Below are 23,084 nucleotides of genomic sequence, written 5' to 3' on the forward strand. Positions count from 1 at the left end.
CGTGCGTGCGTGCGTGTGAGAGAGAGATCACAGTTTGCGTTTTTGGGGCGTCGATGACACCATCAGACACCCTGCCTGTCAGTCAAAGAGCACAAATCTTTATATGTACATAGATGAATTTGATACATTTTATTCATGTCTGCCAAGGGTTTGATAAGGAAACCTACTTTGGCACAATAGGGGTGTGCCAAAGAAGAAATTATAACTTGTGGCAGCTCCAGAACTTTCCAGAGAACTCTTTCTACCAGGACTGTTCATTGTTGAGATCAAGATACATATTTGTTCAGAGGGTCTCATGAAATTTTCTGAAATGAGCGTGATGTCTTCAGATTTCATACTCATTTTCCCAAATTTTATGATGACTCAGTTTCTCACAATCTGCACTGCCTAGCATCCACTCAGTCTGCCTCCCCTCAAGTCGTCTGCTGTGCTCCCAACAGTGTATGTACTGTATGTATATATGAGTGTATATATACACACGTGTACTTGCCAGGTGTGCTTTAAGGCCAGTAGTATACAGTTACCGATGGAAAAGGAGGTGCCTTCTTCTTGTGAAAGCAGGCGTGGGCCTACTCCTCTGTACATGTGTGAATAAATTCTTTTTCTGTGTAAAAATGTGTATAAATGCATTCACAGGCACCCAGCACTCTCTGGGCCTGTTCCTCTGATGTACTGTTCTTATTCCTAGACATATCTGGGTTTCAGTTTCCGTCATCCTCATCATGAGCACTCTGAACCACATGAAGCCTTTTATTGCACGCAGTGTGAAGAGGGGCAAATGAAAGCTGATGGAAACCCACCTGAATCTTTACTCTGTACCATTTGGACTGTAACTGAAGTTGGACTGTTTTAGATAAAGCATGGGTACCAAGTCTGCATTTTACCCCATAGAACCTCTAGAATCTTGAATGTATGTACCCTGTTACCCGTACCCTTTTGCGCCTCTCCAGCTTGATCTGAATGCATTTTGAAGAACCCCGCTGTCAGTCACGACCGTGAAAATGCAACACTTTCCAAGCACCGATTTTTCAAAGAGAAATGTTAAAGTTATACTTGTGTCTCTCACCAAGGAGTGTCTCTCTTTGTTCTTTATGGAACACAAATACAGTCTTTGTTATTAAAAAGAGAAAAAAGATGTCTTGCTGTGTTTTTTTTCCTCTTACCTTGGTTCTGTCGATTTACCACACATTGAGAGTTTGGATGCAAGGTTTGAGCTGAACATATGACTTACTTTAAACAATACTTTGAATGATGTGCACATTTTATTGTGACACCTTGAACACACTCATATGAAGCCTTACATATCTTCTCACTCATAAGATAGATAATTATAGCTTGACTGACATCAAAAGAGTTGAAGAGAAAAAAACCCTCTATAATTATAGGCTCCATAAACAAGTGAAGTTCTTGTTTCTGTATATATATATTTGACTCTTATTATGACAGAAGACTTTACGAAAAGGCATACATCATACACCTATTAATTATTCTAGCCACATTCTATAATCGTAAGTCAACAAACCTAAGGCCTCTGTTTATTCCATGTGTAAAATGTGATCTCAGCTGTTCTGAGCACAGTTTGTGTGTTTTCCAGTGTTCTGAAGGAGATCTCTTTGGACTGGCATTCATTAAATATTGAGAGTGCTCTGCCAGACGAAACGCTGACACTGAAAAAAATGAATGAAGAAAACACCTGAAGATAATCTTCCAAAAGCTCTTAATGTCTGTGTTCAGCTGACACTTATCAGAGCGAGTACTTCTTTAAATGCCCATGTAACTTCTTCCGACACTGTTTCAATGTCAGTGTTTCCTTTCTCAGTTCAGTTTTTGTTTTCAGTGCAAAGTTCCACTTTCAATGCAGTAATTTAAAGTCACTGCATTGTCTCCATATCCACAAGGAAGAGCCTCGGCGAAAAAACTGGCATATCGGTCAATTTGGCAAATATAAACGCGACGAAGATTACGGTCCTGTTCAAACACGATCCACAACTCTGCGCCAGCTGTGAATACGCAGCCTGCGGCTGCGTTAACGGCCATGCTTATTGTTGTCATTGCTACGGAGGGAGGGGCTCAGTTGGTTGCGTTTGGTAGCTGATTGCTTTATTTCCCTGACCGACAAACCCACAGTCCAATAGCTGACGCCGTTTGTCCATCGGTTAGCTAACCATAGGGCGTTATAACTTTGTAACTAGTTAGCTACTAACGTTTACATAAAACTGGAAAGAGCAGACGAGTGCGCCTTAAAGGTAAAACATTAACTTTAACTTGCAGTAGCTGATTCTCGCGTATCTCGTACATAGCTTTTAGTAGCTTTTGCTTTTGTCCGTGCATTTGCTGTAGCTAGCCATTGAACAACAGTTTGCAATGCTATTAGCAACGAAGCTAAGCCAAACTGGAATTGCAGGAGGAGTGTTCTTCCAAAGACTATGACGTTAACGTTAGCAATATATTGACTCTGGGATGAACAAGCGACAGTATGAACTTACTGTGAGGTGCTCATATGGATATTGTCATAGTTTCCATCATAGTCAGTGTTTGCTAAAAGAACAATTAAAGCAGCATGGAGTTATGCATAATAACTATAACCTATAACACCGTTACAAACGCTGCAGGCACAGCATATTGATGCTCACTCAAAGTTCCGCCAAACAAGGTCTGAAAAATGATTCATTTCAGGGTTTTATTGCTTATCAGCAAGGGAAATTTATCAGAACAGTATGTGGGTACTGTCATTCCCAAAACACACTCCTCTGTTTGTTGTTATAACACTGGCCTATCGTTAGCTAACGGTGTGTCAGCTGATAACATGGCAGTCAGTGTTTGATTAGCGTTCGGCTGTTCACTGTTTGCTGACAGGAAGCAGCTTCACTATACTTAACTTAAGGATTTCATTTAATCCACCAGAAAGTGAGAGTTGACCTTCATACTGTCTATTGAAGATGTCTCGAGAGCAGCTGGCTGTACAACGGGCCAGGAAGTCCTTCCAGACCGGGAAAAGCAAGCCTCTGGAGTACAGGATCCACCAGCTGAAGAGCCTGCTGCGCTTCATCTCAGAGAGAAGGGGGGACATCGCAGATGCTGTCAAAGCAGACCTGGGCAAGGTAGGGTCGTCAAACCACTATAGGCGTCCAGTAGGTCCTAGAAATCCAGGTCCAGAAATGTCGAGATTTCGTAAGTGTTAGGAAACTGGATCCATTCCCTGGGGAGTCTGGGAACTGTACAAGTCACTTGACAGGAATATATTTCAGAATATATGTCATTTATTGTATTTATTTCATGATTATTATTTATTATATCATACATGTTCTACTCTGCTTGTCTGCAGTTTTTGTAGTTGAACTGAACAGTTTAGTTTTTTTTTTATCATGCTGGAAACATGTTTATTTCTGCTGTTGGGCCTTTTTCATATGGGGGTGTGTGGGGATTGACTCACTTTTTGACTCAAGTGGCCGTTCACGGATCTGCAGTTTTTGGCTCTTCTGTTGGCCTCATTTTTGTCTGCTGGGTTATAGAGCATCTATGTCACCATGTTGCACCACCATGTCTCTGCAGTAGTGCAGAGTGAACAAACCAAACGCTGGCTCCAGAGAAGGCCTGTGGTGTTTGTAGGTTGACCTATGCGCTTGGACGAGGAGGATGAGGCGAGGGATATTCAGTTAGTTATAATCTTCAACCACACTGCTAGATGCCACTAAATCCTTCACACTGGATCTTTATTGAATAATGCACACTTTCAAACAAGCACAACTGATATATTGGGCCAATTTCCAGCTCTGTACAACACAATAGTAGAGCTGGACTACACTGGTTAAAAATAGTGTCTCAGTGCTTTTCAGCTATATGGAACTCACTTAAAAATGAGTTCAGACAATATAGAGTTAAAATGCAAATTTGTGTAGAGCTGTATGGATCTGAAATATTGCTAATAACTGTTATGACCATCACAGAAATCAGCAACATAAGTTATTAATCAGAACATGGAACTCATCTTTGAACTTATTGTTATGTTCCTGCTTCCTCTTCAACATTTGTAGAATTGTTCTGATATTCTCTCGTTCCAAAATCAATACACACTGACGTTAACTACCACTAACATTACGTAAACATAACTTTAATGTGTCTCAAGGTAATTAAATTGTATGCGTTCAAGTCAAGAACATTTGACAAAGATTAAATAATATGTGGATAATAATATATATATAATATATGGACACATTGAGAGAGAGAGAGAGAGAGAGAGAGAGAGAGAGAGATAGAATACAATTAGCCCATCTAGATGGTATCGCAAAAATAGAGAATACTGAAAATGAAAGCTGTAGAACTAAATTATATCCAACGTGTTACAACACTGTTTACTCTGTGCTATAGAGATCATCTAACTACTGGCCAAAGACTGCAGTTGATGATTTGACTTTGAGGCGAAATCAAATGAACTAACAAACAAACAGACGATGAGCACTGAATTGTCCCTCCTCCTGCTTTCAGAGTGAACATGGGACCGAGCTCTTTGAGACACTGGGACTGGAGGGAGAGATCATCTTGGCTATAGAGAAGCTGGCAGAGTGGGCGGCTCCACGGCCGGTGGAGAAGAACCTCCTCACCATATCAGATGAGGTTTATGTGCAGCCGGAGCCTCTGGGAGTGGTGCTCATCATCGGGGCCTGGAACTACCCCTGGGCTGTCACCCTCCAGCCGCTGGTTGGAGCCATTGCTGCTGGTACCTAATATACCCACACACTCCATGTGTATTTGTAGATAGGTGTACAAGTGTTATTAAAGGTGCATAGCCTGCAGCGTCGCTAAAGAAGCTGCATCCAGAAGACTCAATAGACCAGAATGCAATGCAGCCACAAGACATGTAAGGCCTTTCTCAATATGTGTTCTTCTCTGTACTTGTGTTCTTGTGTACTTGAGAAACGTCATCACTCTGAGTCCAAGTACTGTTCCAGTTCAGAAGTCCGCATCTCGACAAGTACACTCAAATACCCAGATGTGTTCTTGCACCTCCCATTTTATCGGGGTTGCATTGGGTGGTGACTTGTGTGGACTTGAGGCAGCCGCGTATCCCAGAATGCATTTCGTTGCAACAATGGCGGAGGAGAGGACTCACAACTGAAAGTTACAAGTTACAAAATACTGATGTTTGAGCTGTTGTAGTAGTACGGAATATGGTTTTAAGATTATTTTATGCGAGAAAGTGGATGTTAAAACTTAACATCTGTGGTCGATTCATCACGATAGCGCATAGTTTAAAATTTGCTCCAAAGTTTTCGGAGATGTGTTGTCCTGCTAACGTCATAAGTACGCTGCCGTCCCAACTGCAGAATGACCATCCTGTGTCCTCCCATCCTGGAGAGACTGTACTCTCAGGTCGAACTTACTAAGTCCGAACTGCCAAGTTCGTAAGTACGAACTTGCTGTACTTGGTATTGAGAAATACCACATGACTCTTAAATGAGTAGTGTTGCTGCAATGGCAGACATAGCCCAGTTTTCACAGTTGAGTTAGCTAGCTACAAGGAGAGGACAAATTTAGTGAAAACTAAAGGTAAGCATTCAGTACAATAACAAAAGCTGCCTTTGTGAAGCACATGCTGTTCATAACGTTCATCTTTTGATCAGCTGTGTCAGAGAGCTGTTTAATTGCATGTATGTTGTTCTTAAGGATGGGGAACATGATAGATATAACACCAGTAATGTAAAAGCAAATCTTGTCCAGAAAAAAGACAGAAAAAGTTCGTTGAGCTGTGGCAACAGTACCCCTGCCTGTTTGACATGTCCTCGAGGGAACACAGTGACCGAGTCAAAAAAACACAAATGTTGGCGAGAAATAGCGGAAGCCCTTCATCAGCCAGACGAGGAGCTGCTGTGCTGTCATGACATTATCTCCAGTTGGATTGACAGTTGTTTCACCCGCCTCCCCAATGACATCTGCACTTGTGCACAAGATGTGCTGGGATTGGTCGGGGTCATACATGTAGTCTTGCCAGTCACCTGACCAAGACACAGCAAGAGTTAATGACTCTGTGATCATCAAATCGGACACAGTGACCATCAGCAAAGACAGAAGTACTGTGTAGTCTGATCCTGGCATTAGGTGGTAAAGGGTACACCGTAAACAACGTTAAAGCATTCACTCATTAAGATCACAAAATAATGAGTGGCCATCACAGATTGACATCTGACATATTTAGAAAAGCAAAAGTTTATTTTTCTTCACTTGGTAAGTGAAGAAAGGATTAAGGGTTGTGTCTCTCATTCAACTTTCAGGAAATGCAGCAGTGATAAAGCCATCTGAGGTTAGCTCTCACTCTGCCAAGGTCATGGAGGAACTTCTCCCTCAGTATCTAGACAGAGTGAGTCCCCTGCTTTGATCTGTATGATACGTAACTCTTCTTACCTTTATCTACATTTCATGTGACTATAGAGGGAGATTTAATGATGTCATATACTCTCCAAAGGATCTGTACCCAGTGGTGACGGGTGGCGTGTCAGAGACCCAGGAGCTGCTGAAGCAAAGATTTGATCACATCTTCTACACAGGCAGCAGCACAGTGGGTAAACTGGTGATGGAGGCTGCAGCTCGCCACCTCACCCCAGTGACCCTGGAGCTGGGCGGGAAGAGCCCCTGCTACATCGACAAGAACTGTGACATCACCGTAGCGTGTCGGTCAGTCTGAACTGTAAAATGCAACACAAAACTGCTGCCATTAATTGAACTCCATTAATTAACCATCAGACAGCAGTTATTCTCCAAACCAACCCAGTTCCAGGTTCAGTTTCAAACATTTCAAACAAACATCAACAGTGTGCTGGAAAGAAGGGGTATTTGGGGTGCTGAGACAACATAGAAGTGCATCATTAAGGTTTGAGACCTTTGCATTATTATTTTCTCTCAATACAGTCGCATTACATGGGGAAAGTTTGTCAACTGTGGCCAGACATGCATCGCTCCTGACTATATCCTGTGTGAACCCGCCATCCAGAGCCAAGTCGTAGAAGAGATCAACAAGTGCATTAAGGTTGGTCTAAAATGAAGATTTTAAAGCAGGTTATCTTTAAGATGGCTTGGATAGATCTGAAGGGATTTCAGGAGGTCAAAGGTAAAATGAGAAAGGGATAGTCTTGATTAGAGAATGTAAAACATGAGAATTTTGAACCTGGCTATCTGGATCAACTGTTGTATACCCATGTGCTGAAAAATTGAGACAGTCTCACAGTACAGTTACAAATATCCCTCTGACACGAGGCTTCCCAGGACAAAAAGCTGCTTTGTGACCATAATGTGTATCTCTTCATCATGTCGTGGCATTGGGGCCCCATGACACGAACATGTTTTAGAACAGCAGCTGTATGCAGGTAACGTTACTATAGTTATCTACCCCACGACTTTTTCTGCAGTGGTAAACAATCAAGAGCACAATATTACTGCTTTCGTGATAGAAACAAGACAAGTATGTGACCAGCCACGAGAAAACCAGCAACAAGTCTCCCGGGGGGCATTTTGAGTTATTTGCGGATTCTGAAAGTTTAGTTTCTAAGCTTTCCAACGATGTCTAACACATGGAGATCTGAAAATATTTGAAGAAGGTGTGGCCATTTGAATGTAGGCACTTCTCAAACTAGTTTTTTGAGAAATTCAACCTGAAAGATTCTCACCTACCAGGGGAGCCAGGTAACAGTGCTGCTCATTGCATCTCATTTACAGAAGTCCCACCCCCTAACCATTGTTCAAACTATTGCAGTAGTTTGTAATTCTCTTTTTTCGACAAGTAACGGCAGCAACATTTACATAGACATTTAAATATAAATGTATACATACACAGAGTAGGCATTGATATTTCAGTTCAGTTATTCACATGGCAGTAAGGCCCACCTCACTCAGCATTATCTCATCATATTCCATATCACTTTGCTATCAGACATCTGTCTCAGACATATCATACACATATCTAACACTAGGTACAACCCTAATCTTTAACGTAAAATGACAGTGTCAGCTTCTCCTAGGTTAGTCATTCAGTGTTGTATCGATGTAGGGCCCAAACTGTTGTAGTAGTTTGAACAATGGTTATCAAATGGAAATGGAAATTCTTTTGTTACAAAAAGCCCCTGAATAAAAATGAAAAACAAGAAAGGTAATATACTTAAGAGTTAGAAGGAGCAAATGTAGATACTTATTTTTAACATTAGATAAAATCAAATAAATTCTGTCACTCTGTGGTGCAGTGGGGTGGATCAGTCTGCTGCTGAATGAGCTCCTGTGGCTGATCAGCACATTGGTATCTTACGCTCCAGCTCCTCCGCTGCAAGGCCAAGGGATTCGCAAGTCAAGTCAAGTCAACTTCATTATTAGTATTAATTTTATTCATATTTGAACAATAGCAACCATACATATATAGGAATTATTGCTGACCACAACATGAAGTCAAAAACGGCGTTAGGAGAGAGAAGTGTCTCAGTTTTCCCTTTAATAATCCACAGGTTGTCTTTAATTATGGGATTACAAACAATCTGAACTTCATTTGTCTTTTATTTCACATATTGCAGGAGTTTTACACAGACAATCCAAAAACCTTTGAGGACTACGGACGCATTATTAACCAGCGGCATTTTAAAAGGGTCATGTCTCTCATGGAGGGCAGCACAGTTGCTATTGGTGGAGACAGTGACGAATCCCAGTGCTACATAGGTACGTTGTGTGTTTGAGCAACTGGTCGCTAAAAAGCATTTTTTTTGTATTTGTCAGGCTGCTCTACTGGCAAGAATCTGAAGTTGTGTGAACTGAGTTGATTGTGGCAAGCTGATGACTTTATATTTCAAAGGTGGTAGCCCTTCCCAACATTGAAAAGTTGTTATTCTCACATGACATAGCGCCTCAAACTACGTTTTGTGGATGTTGTGGATTGTGGTGGGTGTTTGCATGCAAGGTAGAGAAGCTGAATCCAGTTCCAGAAGTGTTTGGCATTTCATCTACTTTTTAAGTCAGAGGAAAAGAACCTTTCAACATGTTATCCTTATAAAATTGAATGTCATTGCCTACATTGATGAGTGTAGACCTCTCCAGACCTCCTGTCATGTGTATGTAGAATAAGTGGCAATTACCTAATAGTTAGGGTATAGACAAATATTTGATGCCTTGCCAGGATTCTTAGAGGATATGAAGCAGTATCAGTACATCTTGACCTACACTCTCAGAAGGACCCTCTTCTTTCTGTCTCCCTGCAGCCCCCACTGTGCTGAAGGATGTGATGAGGGAATCCAAAGTGATGAAGGAGGAGATCTTTGGGCCATTGCTGCCCATCATCACAGTGAGCGGTGTGGATGAGGCCATCCAGTTTATTAATGACAGAGAAAAACCTCTGGTCATATATGTCTTCTCTCATGACAACAAGGTAAACAAGATGTGCTTGTTTCCCATTATTTAGGTTAAACAGATATTTTCATGGCTGTGATTGTAAAATGCATTGATGTTGATGAGATTATACCTACAGTGCTGTGTTTGACTGTCTTGCCCTGACTCTTTCTGACTAATAAACAGCTGATCAAAAGAGTGATAGCTGAGACGTCCAGTGGAGCTCTGCTGGCTAATGACTGTCTGGTACACTTTACTGTCACCGCTCTGCCCTTTGGAGGAGTTGGTGAGTGTATAAGTAAAGCCAATCCTATTTATTTGAAGGAATAACGCTGACACACATTTAAAGCTGACTTACCTTCCCACCTCTTGCTCAGGTAACAGTGGTATGGGCTGTTACCACGGCCGACACAGCTTTGACCAGCTCAGCCACCTGCGCAGCTGTCTGATCAAGCAGCTGAAGATGGAGGGAGTCAACAGCATGCGTTACCCCCCTCACACCGCCAAGAAGCTGGGCTGGGCTCGACTCTTTCTGCTCAAGCAGATCGATGTTCGCAGGCTGCGGCGCATGGCATTGCTGACCATGTTGGTTGGCTTGGCAGCATTTGTGGTGCAGGTAAAGAGACTGAAATACACCAGTCCAGTCCAAATCAGAATAATTGGTTTTGATACCACTGATGCTGTATTTTACAGCTCTGTAGTTTCCTTTGAAGAGCGTTAACATTATCCCAGGGCATTTATCCTTGCAGCTCTGTCAGGTTAGCGTGACTCAAACTGTCAGGATGCTTGAGATTAGCCTTTTTCATCATTGTGAGCTCATTCCCACACAATACACAATACAAGGCACACTGGCTTTCCTTTTACTGCAACAAGAAAATAATTGTGTCCATTTCTCTCAGAAAGCCCGACGTTCTGCATGTGCTTTAGTTGACAGTTGCCATGATGTATGTTGACGTGACATCAGTGTGACTGTTACGTGCATGTTGTGTTTAGGCACCACCTGGAAATATGTGTTCATCTGCTATTTTATGTTATTTTGTCATAGAAAGAGAAGTAATTCCTGTCCAGAGATTTTTTTTTATATTTCTGAATTGCCTGGACACCTTAACAGCACGTGAGCCACATGCTGCCTGACAACCATTAGATGTCACTGATGTCTTTCAGAACAAGATGTTCTTCACCTCTAACTGCTGCTTCTAATTGACACACTATGTTGTCTTATTGTCTCATCAAGTATTAACTGAATTGTCAGTTCAGTATTACTCGGTATGTCAAGAGAATGACTGAAGGCACCATATTCACTGTAATAGCAGGAAGCGTTTTATTTGATCCAGCAGTTCTACTTTATATAAAACCAGAAAAAAACGAGTAGCTTAAGAAGAGAGATGTGTGTTTTTAACAGTGGGGTATTTGTGTGACGACTGTTTAGAGCCTTTTAAATAATGACAAATGCAGTTTCCCAACATAACCAGATATGAGAACTCCCAAACATGCCCACGCTCCTACAGGCCTGCAGCCCCATATAACAATGGCTTTGTCTTCAGCAGACAATGTGTGGTGTTGTCCAGGAAATCTAACCACACAATGGCCCCTCATCTACCCTCACTTTAATTACCCAGCATGCTTCACTCTCTTCTACTAAATGGCCCCTTTTGTTTCGGTCCACCCCACCACCTTTGTTGACATCCACACTTGTTGTGCTTCTGTGAACAGTTAAACTATGTGTTGTGTCTGTTTTTGAATCAGTTTGGATGTGTCTCTTTAGACTGAGTGTGTGTCGTGTTTCTTGCAGAGATTCCTGCGGTGAGCCTGAGGAGCACAGACCGCTGGCCTGAGTTAAACCCTGTACAGCTTCAGGTGGACTCTTGTCCTAGAGTAAACAGCACTCATGTCACTTACTGTCCATATCATTTCTCTTATTTATGTCCTTTAAAAATAGTGGTTTGTGCATTTCCTTGTAGTTTTTATTGTTTTTCATCAATTTTAGAGAGACATGATCTGTAATATTTGAATTTAACCTGGTAAATGAAGATTTTATGTAGATGTTTTCAGTCTGTCATTGCAGTGAAGTACTGATTAATTTTACTACACAGTGAAAATCAGTGTGCACACACGTTACCTTGAACATCATGTCTGCATTGAATGGTGCCAGTTTTGTGGTCCACACTTTCCGCAATTAAACATCATGAGTATAATTCAGTGTCGTGTTGTTGACGTTTTGTTAATTATTTTTCACTATGTGAAGGAATTGGAATTTATGACACAGCTGCTATGACTGATATACTGTTATTAAGATACATTGACCTCCAGAATGACTGAGTAAAAAATTAGCTCAACTCAAGGCTGTAAAAAAGACACACAAGCACGTGAGCCACAGGCTCAGGGACAATTAATTCATTATTATTTCATTAAATTCATGGTACTCTGAATGTGTGTGTGTGTGTGTGGGGGGGGGGGGGGGGGGGGGGGGGTCTGATGATATCAAGGGTCTCAATGTCTGAGGCGGCGTGACTGCAGCTGGTGGTTACGGTGAGCACGCTGCCCGGTAAGCTGATCCTGGAGCAGCCTGACTTTTGAACAGTGCACAATGAGACTCAGTCAGTCAGTGTGGCTGCAGCGTGTCGGACATCTGAACCGCTTTCAGATCAGATCAGTGACAAATCATTGAACTGATATATTTTTTTATTGAATTCACTGGATGCGTCGTTTGACCTGAACCCAGGTAAGTCTACAGTTTCTCCTTTTTTAGGTTTTTCCAATCAAACGATGAAACTGGTGCGATCAAATGACATTGGATGAAGCCTCGATCGTTGATGCACTTTAGAAACAAAAAGTAACACGCTGGGAAGAAAAAGAAGAAAGACATTTATTAATGTGTGAAGTCCACTTTGTCACGGCTGCTCAGACGTTTGTATGAACGAACAAATGTTGAAACAGTGAAGGCTCGCTGTGATCGTGCCTGTCAACACGGACAGAAGCAGGATTTTAAAGTTCTGCTGTAAATAACATCAGATGTTTCGCTCTAACGTTAATCATTAAGCTGCAGAAACACAGGAGACTTCTAGATCAGAAAATAACACGGTCATAGCTGATGTATAATAGCTCCTACTTAAGAAAGAATTCATTTAAAAATCAAAAAGTGTCACGAATATGGATTTGAGCATTTTGTGAAGGATCATGGAACACTGTCAGTTAATATTATATAATGAGATAAGATAATAGATTTTTTTACATCCATATTTGCATCCAATCAAAAAAGACAGGTGAGCGGACGTTTTAGTGTTTTTAAATTCATGTGATTGGACTAAGGAGAGAAAAATGTGGCCTGAATAAGAAATAACATTATATTGTCTGTTGTTTCATGGCAAAAATATGACCTGGCTGTAAAGTCTCAAAGGCTGGTTTGTTGTGTAACTGTCCATGCTGTGCCACTTGAGTTCAGAACAGACAAGGCTGCTGCCTTATATGTGTGGGTGTCCACAGTTCCAGAGACCCTTGCTGTCTTCAAGCTGTCCATGGAGAGACAGGCGCAGCAGCGGGCCAGGGAGGCCTTCCTGAGCGGCCGCACTCGGCCTGTGGAGTTCAGACTGCAGCAACTTCACGCCCTGCAGAGGATGATCACCGAGAAGGAAACAGAGATTTGCACTGCTCTCAAACAGGACATCAGCAGGGTGAGTGGAGACGCAGCACCCTGCTGCAGGTCACATGTACTGTCTGTGTGTGTGTGTGTGTGTGTGTGTGTGTGTGTGTGTGTGTGTGTGTGTGTGTGTGTGTGATGTGTTGAGTGTGCTGGGTTTCCTACAGAGCCAGTACGACACACCACTCCTGGAGCTGATTGGCATCGAGAACGAGATCAAGCTGGCTATAGAGAAGTTGGCAGAGTGGGCGGCTCCACGGCCGGTGGAGAAGAACCTCCTCACCATATCAGATGAGGCTTATATCAAGCCGGAGCCTCTGGGAGTGGTGCTCATCATCGGGGCCTGGAACTACCCCTGGGCCCTCACCCTCCAGCCGCTGGTTGGAGCCATCGCTGCTGGTAGGGAACCTCTGTCTCAGTCCCCCAATACCTTCTCATAGCAGACTTACATTTAAGTAACCCCCCCATTGCCAGTGTGCAGAATTCTCCTGCATTCACCATCTTTTCTGGCCATGCTGCCATTCTGAAATAAGCATCTAACTGACAGAAATAGATTTTTATGGTCATTTACATCCACCAATAAATTGCTGATTAGATCTCTGCTCCGGCTGATGATGGGTGGAGCTATACTGTGATTATGCCGAAGTCCATGCCCTGAAATACATCATAAAGATGTAACTGTCATAGTAACTTGTGTAATAAGAAGAGATTGTAAACAAAAAATTTTTATAACCCCACTTTATATGACAGCATTCCTTACATGAATAATTCAATACAGGGGGAAAAAGGAATCAAAGGTCGTTCGCTTCATCATTGTCTTCTGCATACCAACAGAAAGAAAAAAAAAGGTGAAATGTATCATATAAATTTGGTCTACAGTATGTTTTCCATTGATTAAGAAATTGATCATTTCCACCACTATTTGTGCATATATATTATATATTAAGGTTTAAGTTAGACCATCTTAAATTCTTCAAGGAACCAAAAGTCAGTGTTGACTTTTTTTTTTTAAGACTTCATATTTTGGGCGGCACGTTGACGCAGCAGGTAGTGCGCATGCCTCACAGTAAGAAGGTCGCTGGTCCAATCCCGGATCGGGCAGGGCCTTTCTGTGTGAAGTTTGCGTGTTCTTCCTGTGCATATGGATGGATGGACTTCTTATTTTCAGTTTTCAGTTTCTGCATGTTTAGATTTAGATAACAAAGCCGCTTGCTTAGGTTTAGGAGACCGTCATGGTCTGGGTGCAAATAGCATTATTGGTAATTGACACCTGGGTGCTCATAGCATCTACCAATAAAATATTAATGATGTTGTCGAGGGTCTGTAAGCCCCATCCCCACCTCAGTAATTTTCCCACAGTCCCTAACAGGAGAGTGACAGAGAAATGATCCAATCACAGTCTGTACACATTCCTGGCAAGAGTTCTCAGACAGGTGAGTGAAAACACCTGTGTGGGTGGTCCCTTTAAATTCTGTTTCAATTCTAGTGGAGATCCCAGAGTTTTTTTTCCCCTTTTTTTATGATGAAATGGGGCACAAATAATAACAACTTGGCTTGAATATTTCACTCCATGTAGCATCTTGGAGCTTCAATAAAGTATTGGAAGGAGCAGGCAGAAAATATGGATAAACTATGTTGATGTGGGAAAAGGTTTGTAAAATTCAACTGTAAGATGAATGACTATAAGGTGTCACAAAGCCATGGAAAATGATCACCAGCTCTTCAGTTCCCCTCAGCTCTATGAAGCATTTTAACATCTTCTCAGCTCGTTGTTTTTATTTTAGGGTCTACAACCTTACTGTTTTGGCTCTGCCTCTCATCAGAGCAGAAATGCTCTGGTAAACCCACCATTCACTCCCTGCTCAGCTCCCAACAGCAGACACAGTTAGAGACTCGCTGGCGAGCACAGCGGATCATTTAACGACTTGGTTGAGACCAAAACAGACTAAAAGAGAGAGAATATTGGAGTTTTACTGATCAGGTGACACAAACATGACTCCTGATGAATGATAGAGCTGCTCTGTGTCTGCTGGATGTGGAAAGAAGCAACTGTTTATAAGTTAGTACGAAGTCGTTCAGAAGTTAATACGATGTCACTGTCGTGCTAGCGACCTGTCCCACTGCCCAGTTGATCAAAAGAAAGCAATTTATGCATCTTAAAGCTTCTAGAAGTAGTTATGTGTTCCATATATGTTCCTGCTCTCAAACTGCAGAATTTCATGACAAATTCTTTTAAAAGCGTTAACTGGTTGGTCTGTGAACAGATTATTGGTTTCCAAAAGATGCACTTTCTCATAAGAATGGAATAAACTGTGGTTAATTTGTTTCTTTTTTACATTATTAAGCTTTATGGAGTAAAACAAGGAAAATTGATTCAATAGCTTGCTTTTATTTAATATATTTTGTCTTGTGTTGTTGATTAAGGGGTTTGATTGAGTGAACTTAAGATTTTTAGTCAGATAATCAAGGGCCAATGATCAGATATTGAGATGTCATGTCCCTCTAATAAATAGTATTTAATTGCTGTAAATATGTATGTCCATCAAACTTAGATTTTGATGAAATGGGGAGAGAAATATCCCGGAGTGAACTTCAGTTGGACAGCATCCTCAGTCCTGCATTCTCAGCCTCCTACTTGTCCGCTCTCCGTCACTCAGTGACCTCATTCCATTCATAGAAACCTGCGTTCTCTCCCTGCAGGCAACGCAGCTGTGGTGAAGCCGTCGGAGCTCAGCGAGTATTCAGCCCTCCTCCTCCGGGCTCTGCTGCCTCGCTATCTGGACAAGGTCTGAACACCAGCTGCTATTGTTGATGGAATAATGTTCAGCCTTGTGCCAACGCAGCACAGTACATCACAGACATGTATGACACCAAAGCCAAGAGGCCTCTGTATGAAGGGACTCCCTCCATCAGCACTGACTCAGTCTTCCTAAGTGCTAACATCATCTTGAATGTGTCATGAACATGTCAACATGTTAGTTACTCTGTGTAGAGTTTTTTTTAAGTGGATCCTCGCTGTTTATTTTCAGGATCTGTACCCAGTGGTGACAGGTGGAGTGTCAGAGACCCAGGAGCTGCTGAGGCTCAAGTTTGACCACGTCTTCTACACAGGCAGCAGCACAGTGGGTAAACTGGTGATGGAGGCTGCAGCTCGCCACCTCACCCCAGTGACCCTGGAGCTGGGCGGGAAGAGTCCCTGCTACATCGACAAGAACTGTGACATCAGGGTCGCCTGCCGGTAACACACCGCTCATCCTCAGCCTGTAACACTGGCAGCCATACACAGAGCTGAATGAATTGTACAGGGCTCCAATGGCAACATGACATCACTTGTTCTTCTTGTTTTTTTTTTCAACTGCAATGAAAATGTTGAAGGACATGACAGTAAATAAACTGAGGGTACCTGAGTGTGGTGGAGCTGTGCTTCACTTGCAGGTGCCTCCTCAAACTTGAATCAGAACTCTTCACAGCCGATAGACCCTTATCACTCAGCCACAGTTTGCATTTCAATGTGATGCTCCTGTCCCTTTCACCCACAAATTCAAAATTATTCAAATGCTTCCATGATACAAAGGCTGCCCCCTCCGCCATGTAGCTGAGCTACACAAGCACACTGCAGGATTGATTACTTCCACTAGCATGCAGCGACGCCCAAGAAATAAGAAATTCTATTCTAGTATTATCACGGAACTGCAGTGCTCCTGATCAAGTGTTATTACTTAATGCAGAAATGACTGATCTATTGTGGAGACGTAGATGATTGTGGTAACAGTAGTTCTCAGCACTTAAAGGACCATGCTGGTGCTTTTGGCATATTGTAGTCAATTAAGCACAATGGTCTGTACTTCACTTTACATCATGTTAAGTACATCGGTTTATTCTTTTTGAACAGCTGCATATGCATAAACCTGAATTTGACTTCCTCCAAGCCTTTAAACACTGAAATACTTGGTCTATGTGCAGCCGAATTACATGGGGAAAGTTTATGAACTGCGGCCAGACGTGCATCGCCCCGGACTTTATCCTGTGTGAACCCTGCATCCAGGGCCGAGTTGTGGAGTGCATCCGACAGACTCTACTGGTACCACCCTATTCACCTGCTTGAGCTAATAATCTTAATGTGCATGAAACTGCAGTCTGGAGTGTCATCAAGACCGTTTTACCCTTCCCAGGAATTTTATGGCGCCGATCCCAAGTGCTCACCAGACTTCGGCCGAATCATCAACCGGCGTCATTTCGACAGAATCATGGGGCTGATGGAGGGATACACTCCTGTGGTGGGAGGACAGAGTGATGCCACACAGCGCTACATTGGTAGGGAGATACAGTGAGGGAGTGAGTAAGTCAGAGTATTGTGTTGAAATCTACATCTCTGTTCAATGAACACTGACGTTTGCACATGCAGCACCAACAGTGCTGAAGGACGTGCCTCCTCACTCCAGGCTGATGCAAGAGGAGATCTTCGGGCCCCTGCTGCCCATAATGACTGTCAGTGACATGGATGATGCCATCCGCTTCATCAATGAGCGAGAGAAACCTCTGGCCCTCTACATCTTCTGCTCTGATAAGAAGGTGAGAGAAAACAACAGAAGCAACATTTTAAACATGCTTAAATGTTCAAATCTCCTCTTCATCCTTCTTCTTCTGCTGTCTTAAAGGCAGTCCAAAGGATGATTGAAGAGACCACAAGTGGAGGAGTGACGGTCAATGACGTTATGATGCACTACACACTCTGCTCTCTCCCGTTTGGTGGTGTTGGTAAGACTCAAAGTGCATTATTCTTTGTGTGTTTACGTAGACTTCATCATAAGGGGCAAACATTTGGCCTGTAGTACTTCTGATTAGGCCAATGAGGTGCAACCCAGGTACAATCAAGGTGGCGCCGCGGATGGCTGCCTTGGTGTGTTGGTGCGCGTTGTTTTGTTTTGTGTGTTAAATCTGGTTTTTGCAATGGTACCTGGAGCTCTTTCACCAGAGATGAGCTCATGAACATCAGGGGAGCAACACCAGAGGATTTATTTCCTAATTTTTTGCTACCAACAGTGGAAATTCTGGACGTCCTTGTCAAAGGTGCGTCCAGCTTTGCTCACGCAGTGAAACGCCAGAGGAGAGGAAAACGGGCCGGTGCCAGTGCGGACTACGCATAGTGTTAGCGGGAATATTTCTCTCTAACGTGCGTTCACTGCCCAACAAACTGGAGGAACTGCAACTGCTGTTGGGTAGAAACAGGGACTTTTCTTCATCTGCGATTCTGTGCTTCATCGAGACGTGGCTCTGTGGATTAATACCGGACTCTGCACTGCAGCTGGCTGGCTTCCAAGTCCACCACGCGGACACGGGACATTCCGGCAAAACTAAAGGTGGAGGAATCTGTTTCTACATCAACAGTGGTTGGTGCAATGATGTGACAGTGATCCAGCAGCACTGTTCTCCTGACCTGGAATCTTTCATCATAAACTGTAAGCCTTTTTATTCACCCCGTGAGCTTGCTTCAATCATTCTGGTCGGTGTTTACATCCCGCCGCAGGCCAATGTGCAGGATGCACAGCACATACTCGTCAACCAGATAATGTGTGTGGAGCGGACCAACCTGGACTCTTAAGTTATTGACCTTGGCGACTTTAACAAAGGTAACCTCACCGACAAACTCCCTAAATACAAACAGTTTATTAAATGCCCGACCAGAAAGGAGAATATTCTGGATCACTGTTACACCACAGTCAGGGATGCTTATCACGCTACAGGCAGAAACTAAAGCTCTGCAAAAAGTGAGGACATCAAGGAAGTGGACCAGCAAGGCTGTGGAGGATCTCCAGGCGTGTTTCGATGTGTTCAGGACTGCTACCAACAGTCTGGATGAGTACATAGAGGCTGTGATGTCCTACATCAGCTTCTGTGAAGACTGCTGTGTTCTGTCACGCACCAGGGTGAGTTACAACAATGACTAACCCTGGTTCACAGCCAAACTCAGACAGCTATGGTTGGCAAAGGAAGAGGCCTTCAGGAGTGGGGACAAGGACAGATTCAAAAAGGCAAAGTACAAGTTTAACAAGGCAGTGAAAGAGGCTAAACGACTGCACTCTGAGAAGCTCCAACACCACAGCTAATGACTCTGCGTCTGTCTGGAAAGGGCTCAGGCAGATCACCAACTACAAGTCTAAAGCCCCCCAGTCCATCAACGACCGACACCTAGCCAACGACCTGAACGAGTTCTACTGCCGCTTTGAAAGACAAAGGGACAGTCCAGCAACCATCCCCCACGACACCTCCCAACAGCTCCAGCTCCAGTCACCTCCACCAATGCCCACCTTAAAGGACCCCCCCCCCCCACCTCAGCGACGACTCTTTTCATTCATGAGAGGGACGTCAACAGACTCTTCAGGAGACAGAACCCCCGGAAAGCAGCTGGACTGGATTCTGTCTCCCCATCCGCCTTGACGCACTGTGCTGATCAGCTGTCTCCAGTGTTCACAGACACCTCACTGGAGGCATGTCACGTGCCAGCCTGCTTCAAGTCTTCAACCATCTTCCTGTTCCCAAGAAGTTAAGGTCCCCAGGACTTGACGACTTCAGACCCGTTGCCCTGACCTCTGTGGTCATGAAGTCCTTTGAGTGCCTTGTGTTCTCACACCTCAAAGACATCACAGACCCTCTCCTGGACCCCCTGCAGTTTGCCTACAGAGCCAACAGGTCTGTAGACGACGCGGTCAACTTGGCCCTCCACTTCATCCTCCAGCACCTGGACTCCGCAGGAACCTACGCCAGGATCCTGTCTGTGTAATTCAGCTCTTTAACACCATCATCCCAACCCTGCTGCAGGAGAAGCTCTCCCAGCTGAGCGTGCCTGACTCCACCTGCAGGTGGATTACAGACTTCCTGTCTGACAGGAAACAGTGTGTGAAGCTGGGGAAACACGTCTCTGATGCAAAGTCCACCAGCACTGGATCTCCTCATGGCTGCGTTCTTTCTCCTCTGCTCTTCTCCCTGTACACGAACAGCTGCACCTCCAGTCACCAGTCTGTCAAGCTGCGGACTCATCTCTGATGGCGACGAGTCCGCCTACAGGTGGGAGGTTGACCATCTGGTGACCTGGTGCAACCAGAACAACCTAGTGCTCAACGCTCTAAAGACAGTGGAGATGGTAGTGGACTACAGGAAGAACTCAGCCTCAGCTGCCCCCATCACCCTCTGTGACTCCACTACTGACACTGTGGAGTCTTTCCGCTTCCTGGAAACTATCATCTCCCAGGACCTCAAGTGGGAGCCGAACATCAGCTCACTCATGAAGAAAGCACAGCAGAGGATGTACTTCCTACGGCAGCTGAAGAAATTCAATCTGCCAAAGACAATGATGGTGCACTTCTACACAGCCATCACTGAGTCCATCCTCAGCTCCTCCATCACCATCTGGTATGCTGCTGCCACCGCCAAGGACAAGGGCAGACTGCAGCGTGTCATTTGATCGGCTGCAATCTCCCGTCTCTCCAGGACCTGTACGCCTCCAGGACCCTGAGGCGTGCAGGAAAGATTGTGGCTGATCCCTCCCACCCCGGACACAGACTCTTTGAGACACTCCCCTCTGGCAGGAGGCTGCGGTCCATTAGGACCAAAACCTCACGCCACAAGAACAGTTTTTTCCCGTCTGCTGTCAGCCTTATTAACAAGGCCCGGAACCCCCCCGACACTCTTCACACTCCACCTCTGCCTCTACTTGTCTCATCGACATTGCCATAACCCTATGCGTTACATTAACGCTCTGCTTGGACTTCCTTTTGAAAAAACAGACTGTGCTTCTGTAAAAAAACAAAAAATAACAAAAAAAACCCCAAAACAGACTTGTATATATATTTATATTGTTATATTTTTTACTTATTGTTATATTTTTTTACTTTTTTGATAGCTTCTTTTTAATAGATGTGTCATGCACCAACCTCACCAAAGCAAATTCCTCGTATGTGTAAAATCGTACCTGGCAATAAAGCTTTTCTGATTCTGATTCTGATTCTGATTCTGATTCTGATTCTGAATCTGATTCTGATTCTGATAATGAAAACAAGGTGATGTTAAAGAAAGAGTCCAATTCTTTTTAAAATACATTTTCAATTCCACAGAACTGAAATTAATTAACAGCCCCTCTGTTAACCACTTCATCATTTAAGTCATTTATCAAGCAAAAAATGCTGATATTCACTCGTTCTAGCTTTAAAAAAAGGTATTGACAGATTAAGCAATACTAACAATTAGTTGTAACCCTGTTAGAGTCCAACATTTTGGTATGCAGCATCTCACACTGATAGGGCTATGGTACTGTGTGAAGTGCACTGGCATTCACCTCTGTAGGACTTAAGAATACTGAATATCAGATAGTTTTCATAGTTACCTCATGTAGTTGAACTTTAAATTTCAGTTTTTAATGTCCAAAGACGTGACTGCAGACTTGTTTGTGACCCCTCCAGGTCAGAGTGGTATGGGCCGGTACCACGGTAAACACACATTTGACCAGCTGAGCCACCAGAAGGCGTGCCTGGTCCGCTCCCTGGGCATGGAGCGGGTCAACCTGGCCCGGTACCCTCCTCAGAACCGCCAGCGGGCACGCAGGGCACGGATGGCCCTCAGGACACCCCTGATCGACATGTCCAAGAGGACGCTGGCCTGGGCCATCGCTGCCACCATCATTGGCTTAGGTCTGTTCGTCACGCTGCTGGTCATCCTGCTCATAGCTTCAGGCCTCAACTGCACCTGCTGGTACTGGAGAGGCTTTTATAACTAGAGACACTTCAGTTCTCTTTGTAAAATCTATCCAAATGAGAAAAAGTTCCTGCTGTAACGACTGAACACATCAGAACACACTTTGAATCCTGTTTTGTACTCAGATATTTTAAAGATGAGAAGCAGCATAACCCTTTGATCTAACTTTTATTTGTTGTGTATATATTTTATATCAGATGTCCCTCAACTATGAGACAGAGTTAGATACTGACCAAAGACACACCGTGGTGCTGTCCTGCATCCCTCATTATTGGAGGTTAACATTCACCTTTTGAACAAATATCAGTATAAATACAAATTTGATGATGAACTGAGAAACCCAGTCTGCTCACATGATTCCACAGATTGAACATGTATGGATTTCAGAATAAAAGATTTGTACACATGTAATCATCTTTTTATTTAGCACCATTTCTAAGTCTCTAGTTCTGACTCAGACAGTGTGAGACCTTTTCCTAACCCACTGATGCTGCAGGAGGTATTGTAAGATTTATCCCATAATACTCTGGAATCAACAACATATCTCTAGTAAAGTTATTTGTCACAGAAGTAACAGAAATAACTTCAGCTGACATAACAAAAGTCTTCAAAACCCAGCAGAGTCTTTCCAACAGTGACCACAACAGGTAAATATCTGTATTTGATTTAGTTCAGAGAAAACAAAGTGAGTGGCAGACATGAGAGAAAACAATCACTTCAGCATTGCTGTTGGCATTTCTCTGTGTTCACATATTTGCTGAACAATAATGTGTTTGCATGGCAATGTGTGCCACACCTGTTACAGTCTCTCTGAGTTAATGCTGCAAGAGGATGCAGCTGTCCCTAAATGGTACAGTATGATACGCACTAACAACAATGTATCAGAGCAGCTGCATGTCCGTCCAGGCAGAGGCATACCGTGTGTGGCTACCAGGTGGCAGCAGAGAGCAAAAGAGGAGCTTTAAGGGAACAAATAAACAGATCAAGGTGAGGAAGGAGCCAACACAAGGAACACATTACCTTTCCTGCTAACTTATAAAGGGGAATGTAAAGAGAAAATCTCATCAATACTTCATTACACTGAAATTAAAAGAAGAAGCAGTGTTTGCTGCTGTGCATTCAAAGACAAGTGCAGACTTTGGTCGATTAGTGTAAAAGATTTGTGATGATAAGAAGATAAATTTTCAGCAAGTCACTATACAAACTATACCATCCCAAATTCTAAACAGTTCTAACACATCATGGCAAATATAATGGTTTCCAGTTAATCCCATTGTAATTTGGGAAAAGAGCACTCAAGCCCTTTTGAGTCATTTAAATGCACACCCCATTAGCATCAGGCTCT

At 43.4% G+C, this 23,084-nt stretch overlaps 2 protein-coding genes across 3 annotated transcripts; both read left to right on the forward strand.

Moving 5' to 3' along the window:
* The first annotated feature begins 2,130 nt into the window (after nucleotides 1–2,130).
* LOC139336761 (aldehyde dehydrogenase family 3 member A2-like) lies at nucleotides 2,131–11,553 on the forward strand. Of its 2 annotated transcripts, none has more exons than XM_070970985.1 (11): nucleotides 2,131–2,246; nucleotides 2,940–3,101; nucleotides 4,486–4,717; nucleotides 6,270–6,355; nucleotides 6,461–6,669; nucleotides 6,904–7,021; nucleotides 8,550–8,691; nucleotides 9,228–9,394; nucleotides 9,541–9,640; nucleotides 9,732–9,970; nucleotides 11,147–11,553. In XM_070970985.1, exons 2-11 carry the CDS (start codon nucleotides 2,940–2,942, stop codon nucleotides 11,159–11,161), a joined length of 1,470 nt encoding a protein of 489 aa, XP_070827086.1. In that variant the 5' UTR covers nucleotides 2,131–2,246; the 3' UTR covers nucleotides 11,162–11,553. The 2 variants fall into 2 exon arrangements, with proteins under 2 accessions (XP_070827086.1, XP_070827085.1); XM_070970984.1 differs by having other exon boundaries at nucleotides 2,156–2,246; nucleotides 2,905–3,101.
* Nucleotides 11,554–11,936: 383 nt separating this feature from the next.
* LOC139336861 (aldehyde dehydrogenase, dimeric NADP-preferring-like) lies at nucleotides 11,937–22,148 on the forward strand. Its single transcript, XM_070971147.1, has 10 exons — nucleotides 11,937–12,076; nucleotides 12,838–13,025; nucleotides 13,159–13,390; nucleotides 15,692–15,777; nucleotides 16,021–16,229; nucleotides 16,955–17,072; nucleotides 17,164–17,305; nucleotides 17,397–17,563; nucleotides 17,650–17,749; nucleotides 21,448–22,148. Exons 2-10 carry the CDS (start codon nucleotides 12,870–12,872, stop codon nucleotides 21,759–21,761), a joined length of 1,524 nt encoding a protein of 507 aa, XP_070827248.1. The 5' UTR covers nucleotides 11,937–12,076; nucleotides 12,838–12,869; the 3' UTR covers nucleotides 21,762–22,148.
* The last annotated feature ends 936 nt before the right edge of the window (nucleotides 22,149–23,084 follow it).

This window comes from Chaetodon trifascialis, chromosome 9 (genome assembly GCF_039877785.1).
Source record: "Chaetodon trifascialis isolate fChaTrf1 chromosome 9, fChaTrf1.hap1, whole genome shotgun sequence".
NCBI lineage: Eukaryota > Metazoa > Chordata > Actinopteri > Chaetodontiformes > Chaetodontidae > Chaetodon > Chaetodon trifascialis.

What these genes read in the sequence shown, in the direction of transcription:
- LOC139336761 (XM_070970985.1), top strand. Translation starts at nt 2,940, where the DNA reads ATGTCTCGAGAGCAGCTGGCTGTACAACGGGCCAGGAAGTCCTTCCAG. An exon ending in GGTTGGAGCCATTGCTGCTG is followed by an intron (nt 4,718 to 6,269) that starts GTACCTAATATA and finishes TTCAACTTTCAG; the next exon opens with GAAATGCAGCAGTGATAAAG. An exon ending in CGAATCCCAGTGCTACATAG is followed by an intron (nt 8,692 to 9,227) that starts GTACGTTGTGTG and finishes GTCTCCCTGCAG; the next exon opens with CCCCCACTGTGCTGAAGGAT.
- LOC139336861 (XM_070971147.1), top strand. Translation starts at nt 12,870, where the DNA reads ATGGAGAGACAGGCGCAGCAGCGGGCCAGGGAGGCCTTCCTGAGCGGC. An exon ending in GGTTGGAGCCATCGCTGCTG is followed by an intron (nt 13,391 to 15,691) that starts GTAGGGAACCTC and finishes CTCTCCCTGCAG; the next exon opens with GCAACGCAGCTGTGGTGAAG. An exon ending in GCATCCGACAGACTCTACTG is followed by an intron (nt 17,073 to 17,163) that starts GTACCACCCTAT and finishes TACCCTTCCCAG; the next exon opens with GAATTTTATGGCGCCGATCC.